An 18,148-nucleotide genomic window follows, 5' to 3' on the forward strand; every position below is an offset into this window, starting at 1 on the left:
CCCCCCAACCAACTTCCCATACCCCCCCCCCCCCTCCTGGTAACGTGTACCACCAGTATACTCACATCGTAATGTGTACCACCAGTATGCTGAGCAATTAGTAACTAATCAACATTTTTCTTTTACTGTTCTGGCCATGGGAAACCAAAAAATCTGAATGGTTGTTGGTGGGACTTTGCCCATTTTTTATTAATTAAATACAGCCAGTGGCATTTGCTGAGCCAGGACTTCAAGTTAAATATAATCTCTTTTAAACCAGCAATCTGTATATAAGCATTCCCCAGCATGAGGAAGTCATAAATGTGGCTCCTTTTAGAAGCCCCAGCCAACCACTTTCGTGGATAATGTCTCTTGATCCCGGTTGTCTCTCACAGCTAGGGTCTCCACTGATGATCAGGAAACAATAACAGTGATTCACGAACATGTGGTCACCATGTTGGGCTTCATGAGAAAATAAAAGCCTTCAGCTTGGACACTGCTACCTTTAGGCCTCATTCATGGGTGGCAAGGGGGCAGTAAAGTTTGGTGGTTGATCTGCATTTTTTACTGCTCCCCTGCTATAATAGCAAGCTTGTACACATGCTACACACTTGGCAGGTGGTTGTAGTACACAATTGCAGTGCAAAGTACCCATTGGGATACAAACAAAAAAAACAGGCAATGCTGCCTGGAATGCCTCTAAACCGGCTGTCAATTGACCTCTGAAAAGTGGTTCACTGTGGAAAGCTTTCAAGGGGAGGGTGGGGCCTACTGCTTATTTGAATGATACCTTTGGCTGCAGTGGAATCTACAGTGCAACATGTTTATTGTTGTAATTGTGAGATGCAATTACAGTAATAAAATACTTTTTTAAGCTTTAGTCATCCTGTAATAAAAAAAATTAAAGCAGAGGTTTTTTTTTTTAAATTAAAACAGTGTACCAAATAAAAGCCTTATATGTCCTTATGAGGAAGGGGTGTATTTAAGAGTAAATCACCTGACTCACACTACTGGAGACTGTTCATGATTCTTAGAGAAAAAAATGAATTAATGTCGAGGACTTCTTTTTATTTCTAGAACTTAAATTGAAGACATACAATTATCTGCCGAGGACCACAGTCCAATCAGTTTCCTATTCATAATCTATTTCAAGAAAAGCATGCAGGTATTCTAATATAATCTACAAATAACAACCTATTGGATATGTTGTGAATCTACCAACCATACAAAGAATGAGGCTGGAACCTGACTGTCTGTTTTCTTGTCTGTCCAACAAGGACAGACAGTAGACGGTGCTACAGAACGATCATGAGTTTACAATTTCCAGTTGTATTTGAATTATGTCCATGAAGAACAAAAGGCAGATGTGCGAGTGCCTTGGATGTATACTTCTACATACATTAAAGGAGAACTATGAGGTGAGTGATTTCCACTCACCTCATAGTTCTAGCCAACCTGTGACAATGAGACTGCCACAGGTCGGCTCAGTAGATCGGGAGGTGAGCGAACACATACCGGGTTCGCTCACCTCTCGATCCTGTCACGGCTCTCTGCCATGACAGGGAAGGGGCTGGATTCCCCTCTCCGATCTGCCAGCGCTGACTAACGGAACGGACGGGGGAGGGGGCGGGTACAGCTGGCTCTGCCTCTACATAGGCAGAGCCAGCTGTCACTCACGCAGCTGGGGGATCTCGACGTCGATGTTGGGATCCGCGCCGGCTGCTTCGTATCAGTATACCGCGAGCTGTAGCTCGCGGTATACTGAGCTTAGGGTAACGGGAGGACGCTCGGTTGTGTCCTCCCGTTACCCTAAGGAGAACCATGGGGAAAAACACTGACCCCATAGTTCTCCTTTAAGGGCACGGGTAGGCAAACTTCAGCCCTCCAGCTGTGGTGCAACTACAAGTCCCATGAGGCAGTGCAAGACTCTGACAGCCACAGACATGAGTCCCAGAGGCAGATGCATTATGGGATTTATAGTTTCACCACAGCTATAGGGCTGGAGTTTGCCTACCCTGATTTAGAGGGTATCTGCGCCCAAGAATAAAAATGTATTATATTGCAGCTGATCAGTCCTTAGATGTGGCGTCTGCATTTGTTTTTTGTATTCAGGCATTTCTTTTTCAGTATTTTCACCTGGTGATCCTACCAGTAACACACTTCCTGTACTAGGGTGACAACACTCACTCACTAGCTGTGGGGGGGCAGGATTGTCACGTTAGGACAGAACAGCTTTCCTGGGTGTCTGTAGAACTCAGGCAGGGTTTATAACACTGCTTGGGATTTCAGTGCAGCACGGACACAGTAAACAGGAACTTAGGAGCTTACTGGATTTTTGCCTGGTTTAAAAAGTAGCCGTCCTTGCACCTTAACACTTCCACCTTCACAGCCATTCGTGAGCCAAGAGATCTTCAGCCGGGAACGAGCGGCTCTGCAACATTATTTTATTTTTTTTAATCATGGGGCATATACAGTATCTAGTTGCTTACTAGCTAGAAATATGCCAAGAAAATGCAGACTTTAATTCTGCTTTAGTGTAACTTCAATTGTACTCTAACATGCCTAAAGTATTTTGCATCTGTAGCAAGGTCCTACCTGTGACATTCATGCCAGACCCATGTGTGCCTCCCGTTTCTTGGGGTGAAGTCAGACCTTCCAATATTGTGTATCTCTGATGTGAAGCGGAGTAGTCGTCGATGTCCGTATGGCCAGGACATGTCATCTGCTGATTTGGAAAGACACTCTTCTTCATGGGCACATTCCAGCATGTGAAGGGGACGGTCCTCAAGATAGGCAGACTCTTGGGCCAGCTGTGCATTCAGTATAAGGTCTGGCGCATCTAAAAATACATTGAACACAAGTCAACCATTCTGCTAGGTTGTGATTAGGGTAGAGAGATTGTGGTTACACTGAAAAATATATAATAGGCCTTAACGTTTGGCCACTGAAAGGTGAAGTGAGGAACATGGAATATCTCATCACAATATCACCTGCAATTGGGTGGGATATATTAGGCAGCAAGTGAATATTTTGTACCTGAGGTTGATGTGTTGGTAGCAGAAAAAAATGGGCAAACGTAAGGGTTTGAGTGACTTTGACAAGGGCCAGATTGTGATGTCTAGACGACGGTCAGAGCGAATCCAAAACTGCAGCTCTTGTGGGATGTTCCCGGGCCGCAGTGGTCACGGCCTACCAAAAATTGTTCAAGGAATGAAAACTGATTAACCGGTGACAGAGTCATGGGTGGCCAAGGCTCATTGATGCACATGAGAAGTGAATGCTGGCCCGTGTAGTCTGATCCAACAGAACTAATGTAGCTCAAATTGCTGAAAAAGTTAATTCTGGATCCGATAAAAAGTTTTCTAAACACTCAGTGCATCGCAGTTTGTTGCATATGGGGCTGCGTAGTCACAAACCGGTCAGGGATTTTAAATGCTCCCTATTTTTTCCTCAATAATGAGCCATTGATTCAACCTTGAATACAGCTATCCCAGTTTATAAGAAACCATGGCCTTTATGGGTTAGAGCTTGGGGAGCAGATATTTGATATTATGCAAGACTTACGTTCTGTACAGCTAATTCCTGCGGATCGATGACCCCCTCCACGAGGGCAATGGACAACGCTGTGGTGACGACAGTGCTGAATCGACAACTCTGTGCCAGAGCAACGGACACCACTCATGACTATATCCTCTGCACCCCGAGTACCCTGCCAGTACCATGTCTCCTGCAGTATAGAAATAATGTAATTTAATGTAGTTTATATTCTCGAATGTTAGTCATACGGATTCAGAATATATTATTACTGAAATTAATGAATTATTCACCAGCTACTAGCCATTGACCTCATATTAAAATTATTTGCCAAACAGATGGCTAGTTTGCTTCTGTCACATTGTCCAAACAGTTTGAGAACACCAGTGGGGAACTAAGGAGGACTAAAGAAGTGTCTGGTTCAGTCAAGAGCACCGAAGATGCTATCCTGTTACCATCTTTCTGCAAGATAACCAACCTGAGGAGATGTGATACAACGTGACAATGACAATGATCAGTTTTAACTCTGGACTTTAGTTCTCATATGATGAGGGCCGGATTTCCCACAAGGCCATCCTAGGCCTGTCCCTGGGGCAGCAGGGGTGTGGAATTCCTATTTCCCGACTCCCGGGACATGGGGTCCTGGGCGCCGGGTGGGTAGTTGCTTTCTACATTTAGCCCTGCTTTGGGCAAGCAGAGCTAAATGTACAGTGGGGAAGGCGCCGCTTGTTTTGTACAAGTGATCTCGGCGATGTCGCATGAGATCACTTGCATGCAGCCTGCATACAGGGGGGCACATTGAGGATCCTGGCATTGGGGCACCAGAGAGAGTAAATCCAGCCCTGTATATGATCCTCTACTGTTCTTCTCATCACTTTTGGTGCAACACCTTATTAAGAGTTTGCATGCCACAAGAACTACATTATTCCCTCTGGTCCTACCTACACCATCTAATTTCACCACCTACCTACAAGAGCATATTGCTCTGACAAGAAGTCAGAGCAAGGATCAGTTATTATGTTCAAAGAACAATCATGAAGAAACCAGAGCAGCCAGATACAGATAACTAAAGTAATATCAGATGAATTCTGACTAGGTGACTGCAACCAACACGTGTTGGTTAAATAAGCTCTTTAGTATGTATGCATGCTGCAAAATATAAAGATGTTGTGAGGAGTTTAATTTCCTATTTAAAAAAACATAAGCTGCTGAATAGACACAAAACCTTTCTAAAACTCATATTGGGCCTCGTTTATCAAAGTGTCTAAAATAAGAACAGTCTGTGTTGCCCCCAAAACAGAATCAATCAAATTCTGTCAGATTCAAACCTGCTCTGGAAAATGTCAGCTAGAGTCTGAAAGTTTGAATGAGAATGCTTCTCTTGTGGTAATCAGGAATGGATTTCAGTTTTCTGACACAGTAAGATACTTTGATTGTGGCACCCGGAATAAATAAACTTTTTCAGCCTCACAGTTATATGCACCTCATGTATTTTGTACAAGTGAATTTTGTAGCCTATACTCTTACATAAGACAGACATGTTAAGGTCAAATTCATTTTTTAATTGGTACCATCAGCTGCTTAAAAAAAACCAAAGCAACAAACAAAGGCTGCAATACTCACCTCCTTTCTGGTACTGTCCCTGCAGTAATACCAATCTGCCACTAGATGTCCTCAGTCTCTGGGCATCGTTCAGCCTGGAATACTGAGGACATCCTGTGCAGAGTGTTGTGGACCTGCCACCTAACAGGGTGTCACTATGGCACCCTGAAATTCTCTGACGTCATCAACCCAGCAAACTGAGAACATAGTATGAATGAATCGGCATCATGGTCCTGCCCGTTAAGAAGATATCACCACTGTGCCCTTCATTTACAGTGTATTGAAGCAGAGAGCAATGCTAACGTTAACACATCAGCGCTCTTCTCTGCATCAGTGCAGCGTCACCAGGCAAAGTGTCACCCGGTGCGGCCACTGGGTGTTACCCAGTGTGCACACCATTACATTACAGGGTTCCTTTCTCTCCAGTACAGCTGTCAGGCTCTTGGCCCAATGACGGAGTGCCCGACTTTTCAGAGGGGGACACACCAAAATGACAGTTAGTCATTTCGGTGTCACTCGGTACAGGTCGTACCCACCTTGTGACGCCTCTACATCATTGAGGACCCCCCACCGCTGTAGAAGAAGAAGATGATCCTACACATCATGTAACCAGCCTAAAGACACCTGAAAATGGTAAGCATAAAAAAATTAATCCTAGCATAAATGCAAGGGAAGAGTGACATGACCACGGGATCCTAAAGTTGGGCTTTAAAATATAAAGAAGGAGAGGAGAGTCTGCCTTCACCCATATATTTTTAGGCCCTAGGTGCCAGTCTATGTACCATCTCCACTGGTGGCAATACAGATAGGTCTTATTTCCAACTTTTTGAGAAACTGGCTCAAATTGTCTTATATATCAGGTAAGACAACCTGTATCGTAAAACTTAATGATGTTTTCAAATATATTGTAATAGTGTTACACACACCAACTTGATACCTGTATAGCATGGTTGGCAAAGCCGAGTCCCAGCTGTCGACAAGCTACCATGGCTTCATTCATGCCCCAGAGTTCTCCACACACAGCTCCCCACTTCTTTACACCTTTAATGACCATCTGTACCTCCACCTTGCCCTCTTCACTTGACCTTCCTCCGACCAGTCGAATCTGAAACACAAGAAGGACAATGCTGATCTTACAGAGGAGTTCTAATGTTTAGCCAAAAGCTAATTAGTCTCTTGTGTGAGCGCTCTTGTACTCAGTAAAAATGATCACGGCAAATCATTACAGCATTATTCAAGTAATCAGAAAAGGCTGAAGCAGACCGGCTAACACTTTCTGATTAAATACATTTTCATATGTGCTTTAACTTGCTGCATCATTACAGGCAAGCTGAATATCATCATCATCATCATCATCATCATCATCATCATCATCTTTTGGAGTCTGCAGTATTACTTTAATTAGGACTTTACATATGAAACTGTACGCAACACCTTGGTTTTCTTTGCAATTTTGCTTCACATTTAGGGGTTATAATGGTCAACTGTCTTAATTTTCTCTACATTATGAGGGTAAATGCATGCAATATTGTCCAAATAATACTTCAGAGAGTGTAATAACAATTTGTGCTTCAATACAGAAGGGGGGAGGTCTGGGGCGGCGATCGGGGTTGTACGTAATGACCAAACATTGGGACTGCAGTAAGGATTGTTTGCGCCAACTTTCAAGACTCAAGCAGTTCTTGCACTAAGATGCAAAGTCTTCTTTATCACATTCTGCCCCCTCCACATGTACAATCGCCACATTATCATTGACAAAAAAAACTGACTGTTGGAGAGTAGTTAAAGAAAGTTAACAAACAAAGCAGAAACAACTCCTTGTTATTTAATAAGTTGTCTATCGATCCAGGTGGCAAGAAAGAGGAGACCCAGCAGAGCATACAGCTGCTATCCAACATGGAGTGCAGAAGTTAGAATACATGGAAAGGGTTCTAATAATAAATGTTTTCACCCAAGATTCTACTGTGACCCCGACACAAAGGTATAGCCCCCCTACTGTAGATTATAGTACAGCAGTTGTAATAAGATATTTATTTAGTCTGATCTAGCAAGTCAATAGCAAGACAGTCATACAGCAATTGTATTCCAGCAGTCCCGAAATGGACACAGTAGTCCTGTATACACAGTGGGGAGAGTGCACATGCTGGGAACTATAAGTTGAATCTATTCCTAGACGCTCATTTATTAATAAAACTGAGATACAAATATGTAAATATGAAACGTATTCTTGTATTGGTGATAGTGTTCTGCAGATAAAGTCATTCCTCAGCATATTTTATAGTCTGTTAAGTTTACAGAAAGATGCGTTCAGCTAACAGCCAATTTATTTAATGTTCTGAGTGTATTTGGTTGCTAAATGTCTTGCACTGTCACTCAGATCACAAGTGTCTGTGTTTTATAAGATACCTGCTTTACAGGACAATTGTTTTTCTGCATCTAACCAAAGTGAGGCATATCTAAGATGTCTGCAGGAAATACTGAGACTGTAGCCAGTTTATCAATCCGATATAGACATTATAGTTCATAAACTGCCATTAAAGCTGAACTCCAGCCATATTTTTTCCCACACTTGTAGCAAGTCGTCTCCCACAATGAAAATGATTATGGCCTGTAAACTTGCATCTTTACAGTATAACCCTTTAAAGCTGCAGCTGATATCTTGAGTCCACTGTCATTTCCTGTCTGAACAACCTTCATCATTCATCGGTCCCCCCCGATCCACACTGTTGTTGTTGTTGTCCCCCTCCCCCGCAGCTATTATCGTTTTTTTTGCCATCAACACATCCCTGGAACCCTTTCGATGTGCAACTAGTCAACCAATCAGTAGACTGCACAGACTTTAGCTCTCTACAGCACCCAGTGGCCGGTAGAGAAAAGCAGGCACATCTAAAGGGATATGGGTATGTGTTCTTTGATATACTGTAATTCTTTTGAAGAATACCCAAGGCAGAATGCTTTGATGGCATCGCTGGGTCCCATAACAGGTATTTCTTGAGAAACAAAATTATTTTGTTTGAAATTTGTTTTGTTATCTACATGCTGATTGGGAGAGAGGGAACACGAGAAGGTATTACATGTATACACTACACTTCAGCTTTAAGAATAAAATGCAGGGGCTTTAAGGTGCCTGAAAGTTCCTTCATAGGTCTATTCTAAGTGCCCTCAGAGGAAGACCTGACTTTACCACCTTCTTGATGTCAACTAAGGTGCTTTGAATCAGGGCCGGCCTTAGGTCTTTAGGCGCCCTGTGCGAGAAAGCTTTACAGCGCCCCAGAATGAAACCTGCAGTCAGAGAATATAGAGGCTGCCACTGATGACCTCTGCTTCTGAAAAAGCCTGTTGCTTGGATGTCATGCTAACCCAAGGCTTCAGTACTTTTCGAGCCACTGATCTGGTATATGTATGCAGATCAGGTGTTTCTGGCCTCACCCTAACTTTCTAATCTGATGCTTGTTATGGGTTAGTGGCGGTGAAAGTATTGCAGCCTAAAGGTGGCCATACACTCTACAACCATCGCAAGACTTTAGTCTTGCGATGGTTGTAAAGGGATTAAAAAAAACGTACGATCTGCCTATCTTGGACAGGCAGATCGCACTCTCGATCCTCGCAAGCCCGCCCCCCTGAGGGGCGGGCTTCTGATGACCGCAATGCTGAACGGGCAGTGTGCGCGTGCGCACACCGGCCCGTTCAGCATTTATCTTCCGAGCACCGTTCTAACCAGCCGAGAATCGTACGATTCCCGGCTGGTTTTCGAACATGCTGGTTCGACAGAAGACGTGCGACCGTACAGTAGAAACGGTCGCACGTCTCCGTTCACACTGCTCGATTATCGTACGAAAACCCGATCGCATACGATTATCGTACGATAATCGTGCAGTGTATGGGCACCTTTACACAGCCAGGCAGCCAACATTCTTAGATGGTTAACAATGGCAGCCTCCATATTCATCTCACTACATGTTCCCTTTAATTGAGTACAGGTGTACTTTACGTTAATGCTAAATCTTTTCTCAATCATGAGCAATATATAAACTGGACATGTATTATTTCATGCCATTTATAGCTGGGAATGTATTAGTGTGCTCTAGGGAATTAGCTAAATACACAGTTGAAATGTATGGTACATGGTTTGCAAGAGGCTGATATCAAAACATTTTCACTGCATTACAAATATACATTTTTTGATGTGTTATTGAACAGAGATCTGCATTAAGTCCTCACCTGACTGTTGTATCCCATGTCTGGAATGTTACATCTCACACCTGCATCTTCTTCATGCTGACACCCAGCTATACTGGCCTCTTTGAACTTGCATTCAGTGATGGACTTTTCCCGTCCTGTGCAGAGCACTTCATTCATGTGGATAGGACCCAACCCTGGATTAGGAAAAAAATCAAAACTTTGGTGACACAAGCCAGCATGTGTTAGTTTTCTGACTTTAACCACACAGTGGTTTGCGATGAACATTCCACATCTGTCTCATGGTTCAGATTCATCATATATTTCCTGTATACCAAATTATGGAATGGTCAGACATTAGAAGACTGAAACATTTATTAGTACAGGTTATATGGCCTAAAACTAAAGCTGGACTGTGCCCAACCCTCAAAATAAAATGTTTGAAGACCCATGCAGACTTTCTTGCGCGCCCTACTCTAGATGCCAAGAGCAAGACAGGCACAGTATCCTAACAGGAGAATATAACCAGGTATAATATAATGCATGTGACCTCTGTGTATAGTGCTGGCAATGGAAATAGTAAATAAAATAGAAAACATTATTCCCACACATATTAGGACCATTCATGTTGGTCCCTGTCCCCCAAATAAGCTCACATCTAATATCGCCAACGCACTCATGCTACATAGTTGAAGCACATTGAGTGGAAAATGAATAAATTATCACCATATTTTTGGGCTGATGGAGGAAGCCAAAGTATTTTGAGGACGGGATATGCTAAGAACTGCAGGGCAAAAATGTTAACCACTCAGGCACCATGAAGGCTACAGTCAGATATTGAATAAATCAATTAGATTTGATAGTTTTTTCGACCCTATCTCTATTGTTTTTTTACCCTGCAAGTAAGCACCCCCTGTACATGGGCACCCACATGTATCTCCTTAGAACATTATTTTGTACAAATGACTACCTGGGAGCTGGATTATACATGTAAGCGGGGTTCACTCTTGGGGTGTTGCGTGAGTTCCCTTGGGTTGGCTTTGTGTAACCGCGTGTATGCAACGCGACACCAGGCACCCCCACGCTCAGGGGCCTCGGCTCTGGCCTCGTGCAAACAACTTCCACACGTGTAGTACTGCGCACACAGGGCCCTCATGGCTTCCACCGCCTCTGCGGTCTTTGACGCTCCCTTCCCCTTGGGAAGAAAGGCCACCATGAAGGGCACCCTATGTCGGGCATAGCCCATTTGCACACATACCCTCCTCAGGATGGTTACAGCCACGATACAGTCCAACACCACACTCTTGCAGAACCCCTCCTGGTCAGAGGTCGGAGGGAGAAGAACCAGTCCACACAGATAGTCTTTTTCTTGATTTTACTAGAATGAACATGGTATAAAGTATACGTTTCAGCCATCCCCGAGTGGGATGACGGAACATCTCTTGTTACTTGCATGGTGATACATTTTAGAGAGAGAGAAGATAAGACCAGGTGCAGCCCAAAGTCCACGACTTCCTTGGGCCAAAAGCCCACTGGCAAATATTGTCAGTCTTACAGCACTTCCATATTCTCCGGAATCCCATCCTTGTCGGTTCTAACTCAGTGGTTTCCCCCTCCAGGGGAAACTGGGGAATCTCTGTAGTTCTACATAGTCCTAGGCCTGGCCCTGTCCTTCCCATGGACCAGCCTACCCTTTAGAATCAGTCTCAGACTTGAGCACTCTCCTGTACTCCTCTCCTGTCTTCCCCTCTCGGGCGCCCCCTATAAATCAGCTCCCCTGGGACACAGAGTTTCCCCAGGCCAGAACTACATCTATCTCTAGGGCCCCATGGGGGCATCTAGTGGCCATTGGCTGTACTGCACCTATCCTACATACATGCACAGCCATCAACTCTTTGTAGGTGCTCTTTAGTGCCCCCTGTACATAGGCACCCACATGCTGTCGAACATACATAGCCAGCATCCATTAACCCTCTGCAAGGCCCATAAAGCTGGCCAAACACTGAATGCATTTCAGCCGATTCCTGGGGAATCAGCCAATATTTGATCAGTGCATGGCGCTGCTGGCACCACCCAGCTCAACAAATTTAGACTGTCACCTGCCCCAGTGCAGAAAAATACCAATTGATCTTCAAACTGAAACCCCAACCAACATTGTCCGCACTACCTGCTGGACAGCAAAACTCTTCCTATTCACTACCATTTCATGGATGGAGCTGGATTTCTCTGGATGGCTAGGGGCCACCATAAGTACTGGCCAGCCACAGGAATTAATGGGCCACAAGGCTTTCATTCTCAGTAGGCACAGGACCCGCCCAGGATTTTTACCTGAAAAAGCTGTGCAGCGCAAGTCAATGCCACAGAGATATTACCATAGTGGGGTTTATGAAAGCAAGTGTTAAGGAAGCTCACTGCCACTTGGGGGTAGAATTAAAGGACCACTCAGGTAAAATAGTTGTTCTTGAATGCCCAGTTCTTAGTTTGTCCATCTAATGTGGTCATAACAGGAGTATTTCACTCTCACTGGGAGGGATGACTCCAGTGGTGGGAGTTTACTTCTAGATTTCCTAAGGGAGATATTAGACAGTGGGTATCTCAAACCAATAGAGTTTATCTAACTAACAGATTAGTATAGATGGACCTTGTAAGGCAGGGAAAAATACCCTAACCGTATGAAGATGTTTTCATAAACCCATGCATGATTTTGCAGGACTGACAGCCTAGCCAATAGTTTATGGACTTCTCAGCAAAATAAGCTTTATTACAGTCACTTCCATGGGATACAATGACAAAAATAAAAACAATCCATTCCGTTGAATAATTTGCTGCTATTTCTAATTCACTCCCAGCAGAAATAAATAACAAGCCTTTCTTGTAACACGAGCATAATGAGGAAAAATGGCAGCTACAAAACTGATAATAAACACTGTGTTAGAATAAAAGCCTTGTGCATGGAAAAGCATTTCCAAGTAGAAAGAAAAATAATGGTTGAAATGTGATTTGATAAAAAATAATAAAAAGGACCAATTTCAGCTGGGATTTCAGAGCCCGAGAAATACGTATTATTGGTGTAACTCCTCTCTAACATTTGCATAGTGCAATTTAACAAACAGCGATATTTCTGCATCTCAAACGCTGCCAAGATTAATAGTTTACTGCTTGCATAATTACAGGCTTGCTAACAAGTATGATGTTGGTATTGTAATTATATTCTCATAAAATGTTTATGCTAATTCATAACAATTTACCAGCCCAGATTAATAAACTGTATTTAGAAGTGTGTTAATAGTGAGCCTAATTATTATTAAGAAGTTATTTTTTTACCATGTCCCAACTGGGCACCTAAAATAGCTTCTTTGGCGGATCCGTAACCAAGCTCCCGACAGACCACGGTGGCTGAAATGAGGTTCCACTTGTCATCACATATCGTTCCCCACTTCCCATTTCTTAACACCTCTACTCTTCCCTCTCCAGCATGTGGGCCAGATCTCAGTCTTACCAGTGGCTCCTGAAAAACCCAAGGTATTTCCTTATTAATTTCAATGCAACAAAACATGCACACATTCATAATACAGAAACAGATATTCATATACAAGTCCATTATAGAGTCTAGTGGCCCTCTACAGCTTTTTTTGGCAACCTCTGGGGTCAAAGAGCTGCTCTTTCAGAATTTCTAAAAAAAAAAACAAGTATGGGAAGATACAGTATGTACATATTGTAGAATCCAATGACTCTGGGTATTATTATTATACAGAATTTATATAGTGCCAACAGTTTGTGCAGCACATTACAATAAAAGGAAGACATTACACTCACAATACAATTCAAGACAAGATGGTAAGGAGGGCCCTGCCCCTGAGGGCTTACAATCTAAAAGGGAGAGACAAGTGATAAATGAGGAGGTAGCTGTGTGGGGATGAATTGTTTGGTTTAGTTTGGTTTGGTTTGGTTAGGCAGCTCTCTGATATAAAATGGCCTCAAGAGCATTTCAAGTGAATACAGGAAGATGTAGGAAAAACAAAAGCACTGCATCAAAGGTTTAGGAGCCCAAGAGCATTTCATTATTAAAGTCCAAATGTAAAAAGTCAACATGTTTCAGGGGCTACAACATTCCTGCTTTAGCAGGGCTTCAAGTGCTGGTATGAAAAACGTTGTGGGCTGTTCAAGGTTAATGAAGGGTGAATTAACTTGGGCAGTGACTGCTTCAATCCTTTCATTTTAATATGTGCTTTAAAAGTTGGCTGTGTGAGCTTTACTGAATCTGCTAATTTGAATTACAATCTATCAAATAATGTAACATGAAAATAAGTCCATACAGAAAAGTGAAGGTAAGTCCACACAAAAGGACTGTATATTAGACATGTGCGATTCGTTTCGTTACGAATCGAAATTCGTACGCATTTTCCTGAAATTCCGAATTTCGGAGCATCCGACACAAAACGTCTTTACCATGATAATCCTGTTAGCACACCACTGTGTCCTCACTCCCCACCTTCTTAACCCTCACTAGAAGGAATGTGACCTCATATAATCCATGCTTTTTTTTCATGGTTTTTTTTCCCCATGTATTTTGACCCATTGGATTTGTGGACCTGTGGCATCTGCCTTTCCATCATTATATGATCAATTAACCCCTCTCACCATAATTGATGTGGCTTCAGCTCTTTCTGAATTTCTCTGAATTTCCATTATTTGGGGATGCTTACCTCTTTGTCTTGTGGCCGTTACATCATGTGTGCAATCACCAGCTCCGCATGAGTTTGGTAAGACTGGCAGATAATAATATGGATGTATTTACATGTGAATATTACTAATATGCTGTTTGTGAAGATAACCAATTTATATTACCTCTATGATTTTATTAGAATACCTCCATTCCAGATGAAGCGTGGAATGCGTGAAACGAGTTGAAACTGTCAAGCATCCATTCTCTAGGTTCCAGATAAGGCCTTACATATGATATTTGGATTATTCATTACTTTATTTGCTCAGTCGTTGTTCAAATCTTCAACATCATTGGTTTCTTGTCTTTATGTTGCTTAATCATGTTTATCATGCCTTAATGCATGGAACAGAGATGGTGCTGGGGATTTTTCTAGTATAAAATACTATTTTTACTCAAGCAATTTTGTGATGCATTGGTACTTGCTGCCTGGTGCCCTAAAAGCCCCATCTTTTCTTTGCTATCTTTTTGACTTATATAATCCATACTAAGATCAGATGCACTTTGGTACAGTGGTGGTTACTCTCATGTTCTAATGAAACAATTGCTGGTAGTTGCAGGAGGCCAGGACCTTCTTCCATGCTGTGTGTCTCCCAATTAAAACCTCAACAACACTTCATCCTCAAAATTCCAAAATATAAAACACAAGGAACCCTCATCTGGTAAAAAAAAGTTTATTATGATAATATAATCACATGATGTCAGATGTAAAAGACCCAAACATAAGGAGTCATCCAGGGAGCAAGCATCAACGGGCATTTCATCTATCTTGAAAATTTATGATTTCACATGAGAAGATTTATGTGAACTCAATATACAGTCCTTTTGTATGGACTTGCCTTCACTTTTCTGTATGGACTTATTTCACACTACACTATTTGGTGTTTTGTAGATTGAAATTTGTGGATTCATCGAAGCACACATATTGTTTATGTGTATGTAAGTTTGCTGTTTATATTTTAATATCACGCATAGCGCTGTTGTGTATTGCAATTTCTGTAATCTTTTTGAGAAAGATTTCACAGCTGCTAAGTAACACTTATATTTAATTTAGAGCGGTTTTGCTGTATTTATATAGTTGGTTGTATGTGTGTTGTGTGTATTTCATAATAGAAGTCACCAGCACTCAATGATGTGTGCAAGAAGTAAAGCACTTTTTATTAAATTGTCACAAGCGTCAAACAACGTTTCCGGGCCACGCAGGGTCTTTTCTTCTGGGCGACATAGTGACAACAACAAGTATGCAACTTCAGCTTTAAATAGTGAACCACACAGAATACACCACAGAACCTCTCCATGATGTCATACTGACGTCAAATCCCGCCAGAATTTGAAAGCAAAAATTAGCATATACACAGACAAAATAAAGGGCAGAACACAGCCAATATGCCTGAACCATGTTAGTAACACTGACCACTGTGCTGGTGACTTCTATTATGGACTGTATCTGACACAGCGCCATCCGTGTCGTCACTTCAAGCACCAATCTTTCATCCAAGGTCTGTACGCTGTATGGAGTGCAAGTGATTTCGTATTATTGTGTGTATTTCAAGGAAAACATCACAGCAGCCAACTACCAAATTGAATAACCAGTCCACCATTAAGAAGTACAAGTTCACAATATTTTTTCTTATCAGCACTTGAAGCCCTATAACGGGGAAGTGTTGTAGATGTTAGAAGACTGCTAACTTGCTTCTGAGCCTAATGCTAATGTACATTGGGTATAGTGGTGTTGTGTAAAGACATAACAGTCCACCACATTTTTCTTACCAGCACTCCAAACCCTAATAAAAGGGGAGAAGATGTAGAACTTAAAGAATGCTGAGTTCCTTCTGATCCAGATGTGGTGTACATTGATAGTAATGGTGTTATATTGACATAACAGTTTTCATTCTGCTGTTACCTACCATCGTCCTGAAAGCTTTTTTGAAGTTATTTCCATTTCCATTGGCAGAGGTAGGTGGAGCGACACATTTCACTATGGCATGCATCCCATTCCTGCAAGGATGTTTAGGGGTCTTGGGAGAAATTTGCACATTGCATTTAGCCAGATGGGGTTCTGTTCCCAAGCAATTAACTTTGTGGATCCAGAACATTTTTTTGTGGCTCAGAGCTTTTAACCTACAAGACAGATTTTTGTTATATTAAGACTAATAAATGATAATGTATAGTGGTCTAGAATCTTGCTTATGTAAAAGAAGGAAGAGAAACAAAGACAGGGCATTTGCCAACCACAGCCATGTGAGTGTTATGCTTTCTTTTTCTAACCTAGAGCAGTAAAGCATTTAGTACAATTGATTGCTATGGGCAATGGGCTTACGTTTCATCCTTTACATTCAATAAACCATGGAAACGTGTAAAGCAAACCAGCCTTGTTTTTCCTAAAGAAGTTATCTATAATTCATTTTGAGTACATTTGACTTTTGACAATAGAAAAATAGTACATTGTCTGATTACCTTGATTTTGGAACATTCATTTTCATATTCCAAAGTTTTCTGTAATAATAAAAATTATAAAAATGATATTAGTGGACAGTAGTATCCAGTGAGATAATTTATTAAAGAACCAGGAACTCAGAACACAGGTTGACATTCTATATTTGCTCCTCTATTGGAAAGCCACATGGAATTTCCATGGCAAGTCACATGGAATCCCAAGAGTGACCTGTTTTCTAAACGTATTGCCTGGTCACCTGATACGACAAGGACTATAACTCCAATCACTGCCACAAGATCTCAACATTGAAGGTCCCATTTGCAGTCCACTTCTATGCTATACTTTCTGCAGAAGCTTTATGTCATTCTAAATTCTGTATATGTCGTTTCTGTATTCTGGATATAGGTCTATGTAGCTATTCTAATTCAGTTATATATAAATTACACCTAGTGCTAACTCTCTAGTTCCATATGCTTACTGTAGTTCAAAGTAGATAGTATATGGGTTTTCAGTATGTATGACCACTACATGTACATATTCTCATTGTAAAGTGTGTGACATGTTATCCCTAAACTACCCTCTCCCTAACAGTAACATGTCAATTATATTTCCCACTCAATAGCATGTCGGTTAAACCGGTGGAGGGTAGTCATCAAATGCTCGGGCTTCTGCTTACATCAGAATTTATGAATCAAATCCTTTCCCCTCCGAGCTCTGTAAGCACAGCTGTAACATTATAACATTCCATTCACAAATATCTAACAGACAGTCGAGCCATGTTCTACCACAGAGCATAATGATGGCTTTGATAATTTCGAATGCTTACACATACTTCTTAGAACCACAAGACACCTTTTCTTGACACGATCAAATTAAAATCAAATGTATTTCTGCAGCCACCCTTCTAGCCTGCCTTGCCTGTCTCTGGCTTGAATCCATGCAGGTTGCAGACATGTACTCTTCAGCATACAAGCTTCTTGCTTATTCTTGCACCACATTAACACTTTTTTAAAGTATTTAGACTGATATTGACAAAAACACCGAAATTCATCTTTCGTGCGGCATAACCAGATTATTCACAGCAAGAGAACATGCATACCAAGTGTGGAACTATCTGTTAATTAAAGGCATTGATAAACATTTTGCTGTCCCTAAATTTTAATTAAATGTGTATTAATATTTAAGACTTGTGATATTTAATTTACTTTCTATGATGAGCATGTTAAATGTTAATTGTTCCTCAAGAATCAGTACTCGACAGCCACTGAAATGGTGGATTAAAGTAAAAATCTGAAGGTATAAAAAAGAAAAATTCAGTATCAGCTCTTTTTTTCAGAAAAAAAAAATCAAACAACATGTAATTATAATAGAAGATCTGATAATTGTTAATGCTGTTAGTTCAAACACTGATATTGTTCTTCAGGCAAATAGTGGATTATGCCACATAGCAGAGGTGCAGAGGTTCAACCAAAAAAACTAAAACAGACTTAAAAAGTGTATAGCAACAGTTACACCTGCAAATATAAATATATTTATATACTGTATATATATATATAGAGAGAGAGAGAGAGAGATCTCTCTCTATATAGAGAGGGAGAGCTCTCTCTATATATATAGATCTCTCTATATATATATATGTGTGTGTGTGTGTGTGTGTGTGTGTTTGTGTATGTATGTATATGTATGTATATATA

At 41.5% G+C, this 18,148-nt stretch overlaps 1 protein-coding gene across 1 annotated transcript in view; it reads right to left on the reverse strand.

Moving 5' to 3' along the window:
* LOXL4 (lysyl oxidase like 4) overlaps positions 1–18,148 on the reverse strand; it is a 70,741-nt gene that overhangs the window by 14,754 nt on the left and 37,839 nt on the right. Inside the window, exons 5-11 of the mRNA XM_018557016.1 lie at positions 16,475–16,513; positions 15,925–16,138; positions 12,619–12,802; positions 9,337–9,491; positions 6,053–6,220; positions 3,544–3,706; positions 2,575–2,818 (exon numbers count right to left, since the gene is read on the reverse strand). Coding sequence (XP_018412518.1) covers positions 2,575–2,818; positions 3,544–3,706; positions 6,053–6,220; positions 9,337–9,491; positions 12,619–12,802; positions 15,925–16,138; positions 16,475–16,513 — 1,167 coding nt within the window. The remainder of the gene's footprint in view (positions 1–2,574; positions 2,819–3,543; positions 3,707–6,052; positions 6,221–9,336; positions 9,492–12,618; positions 12,803–15,924; positions 16,139–16,474; positions 16,514–18,148) is intronic.

Source organism: Nanorana parkeri, unplaced genomic scaffold, assembly GCF_000935625.1.
Source record: "Nanorana parkeri isolate BGI_ZX_2015 unplaced genomic scaffold, ASM93562v1 scaffold2, whole genome shotgun sequence".
Classification (NCBI taxonomy): domain Eukaryota; kingdom Metazoa; phylum Chordata; class Amphibia; order Anura; family Dicroglossidae; genus Nanorana; species Nanorana parkeri.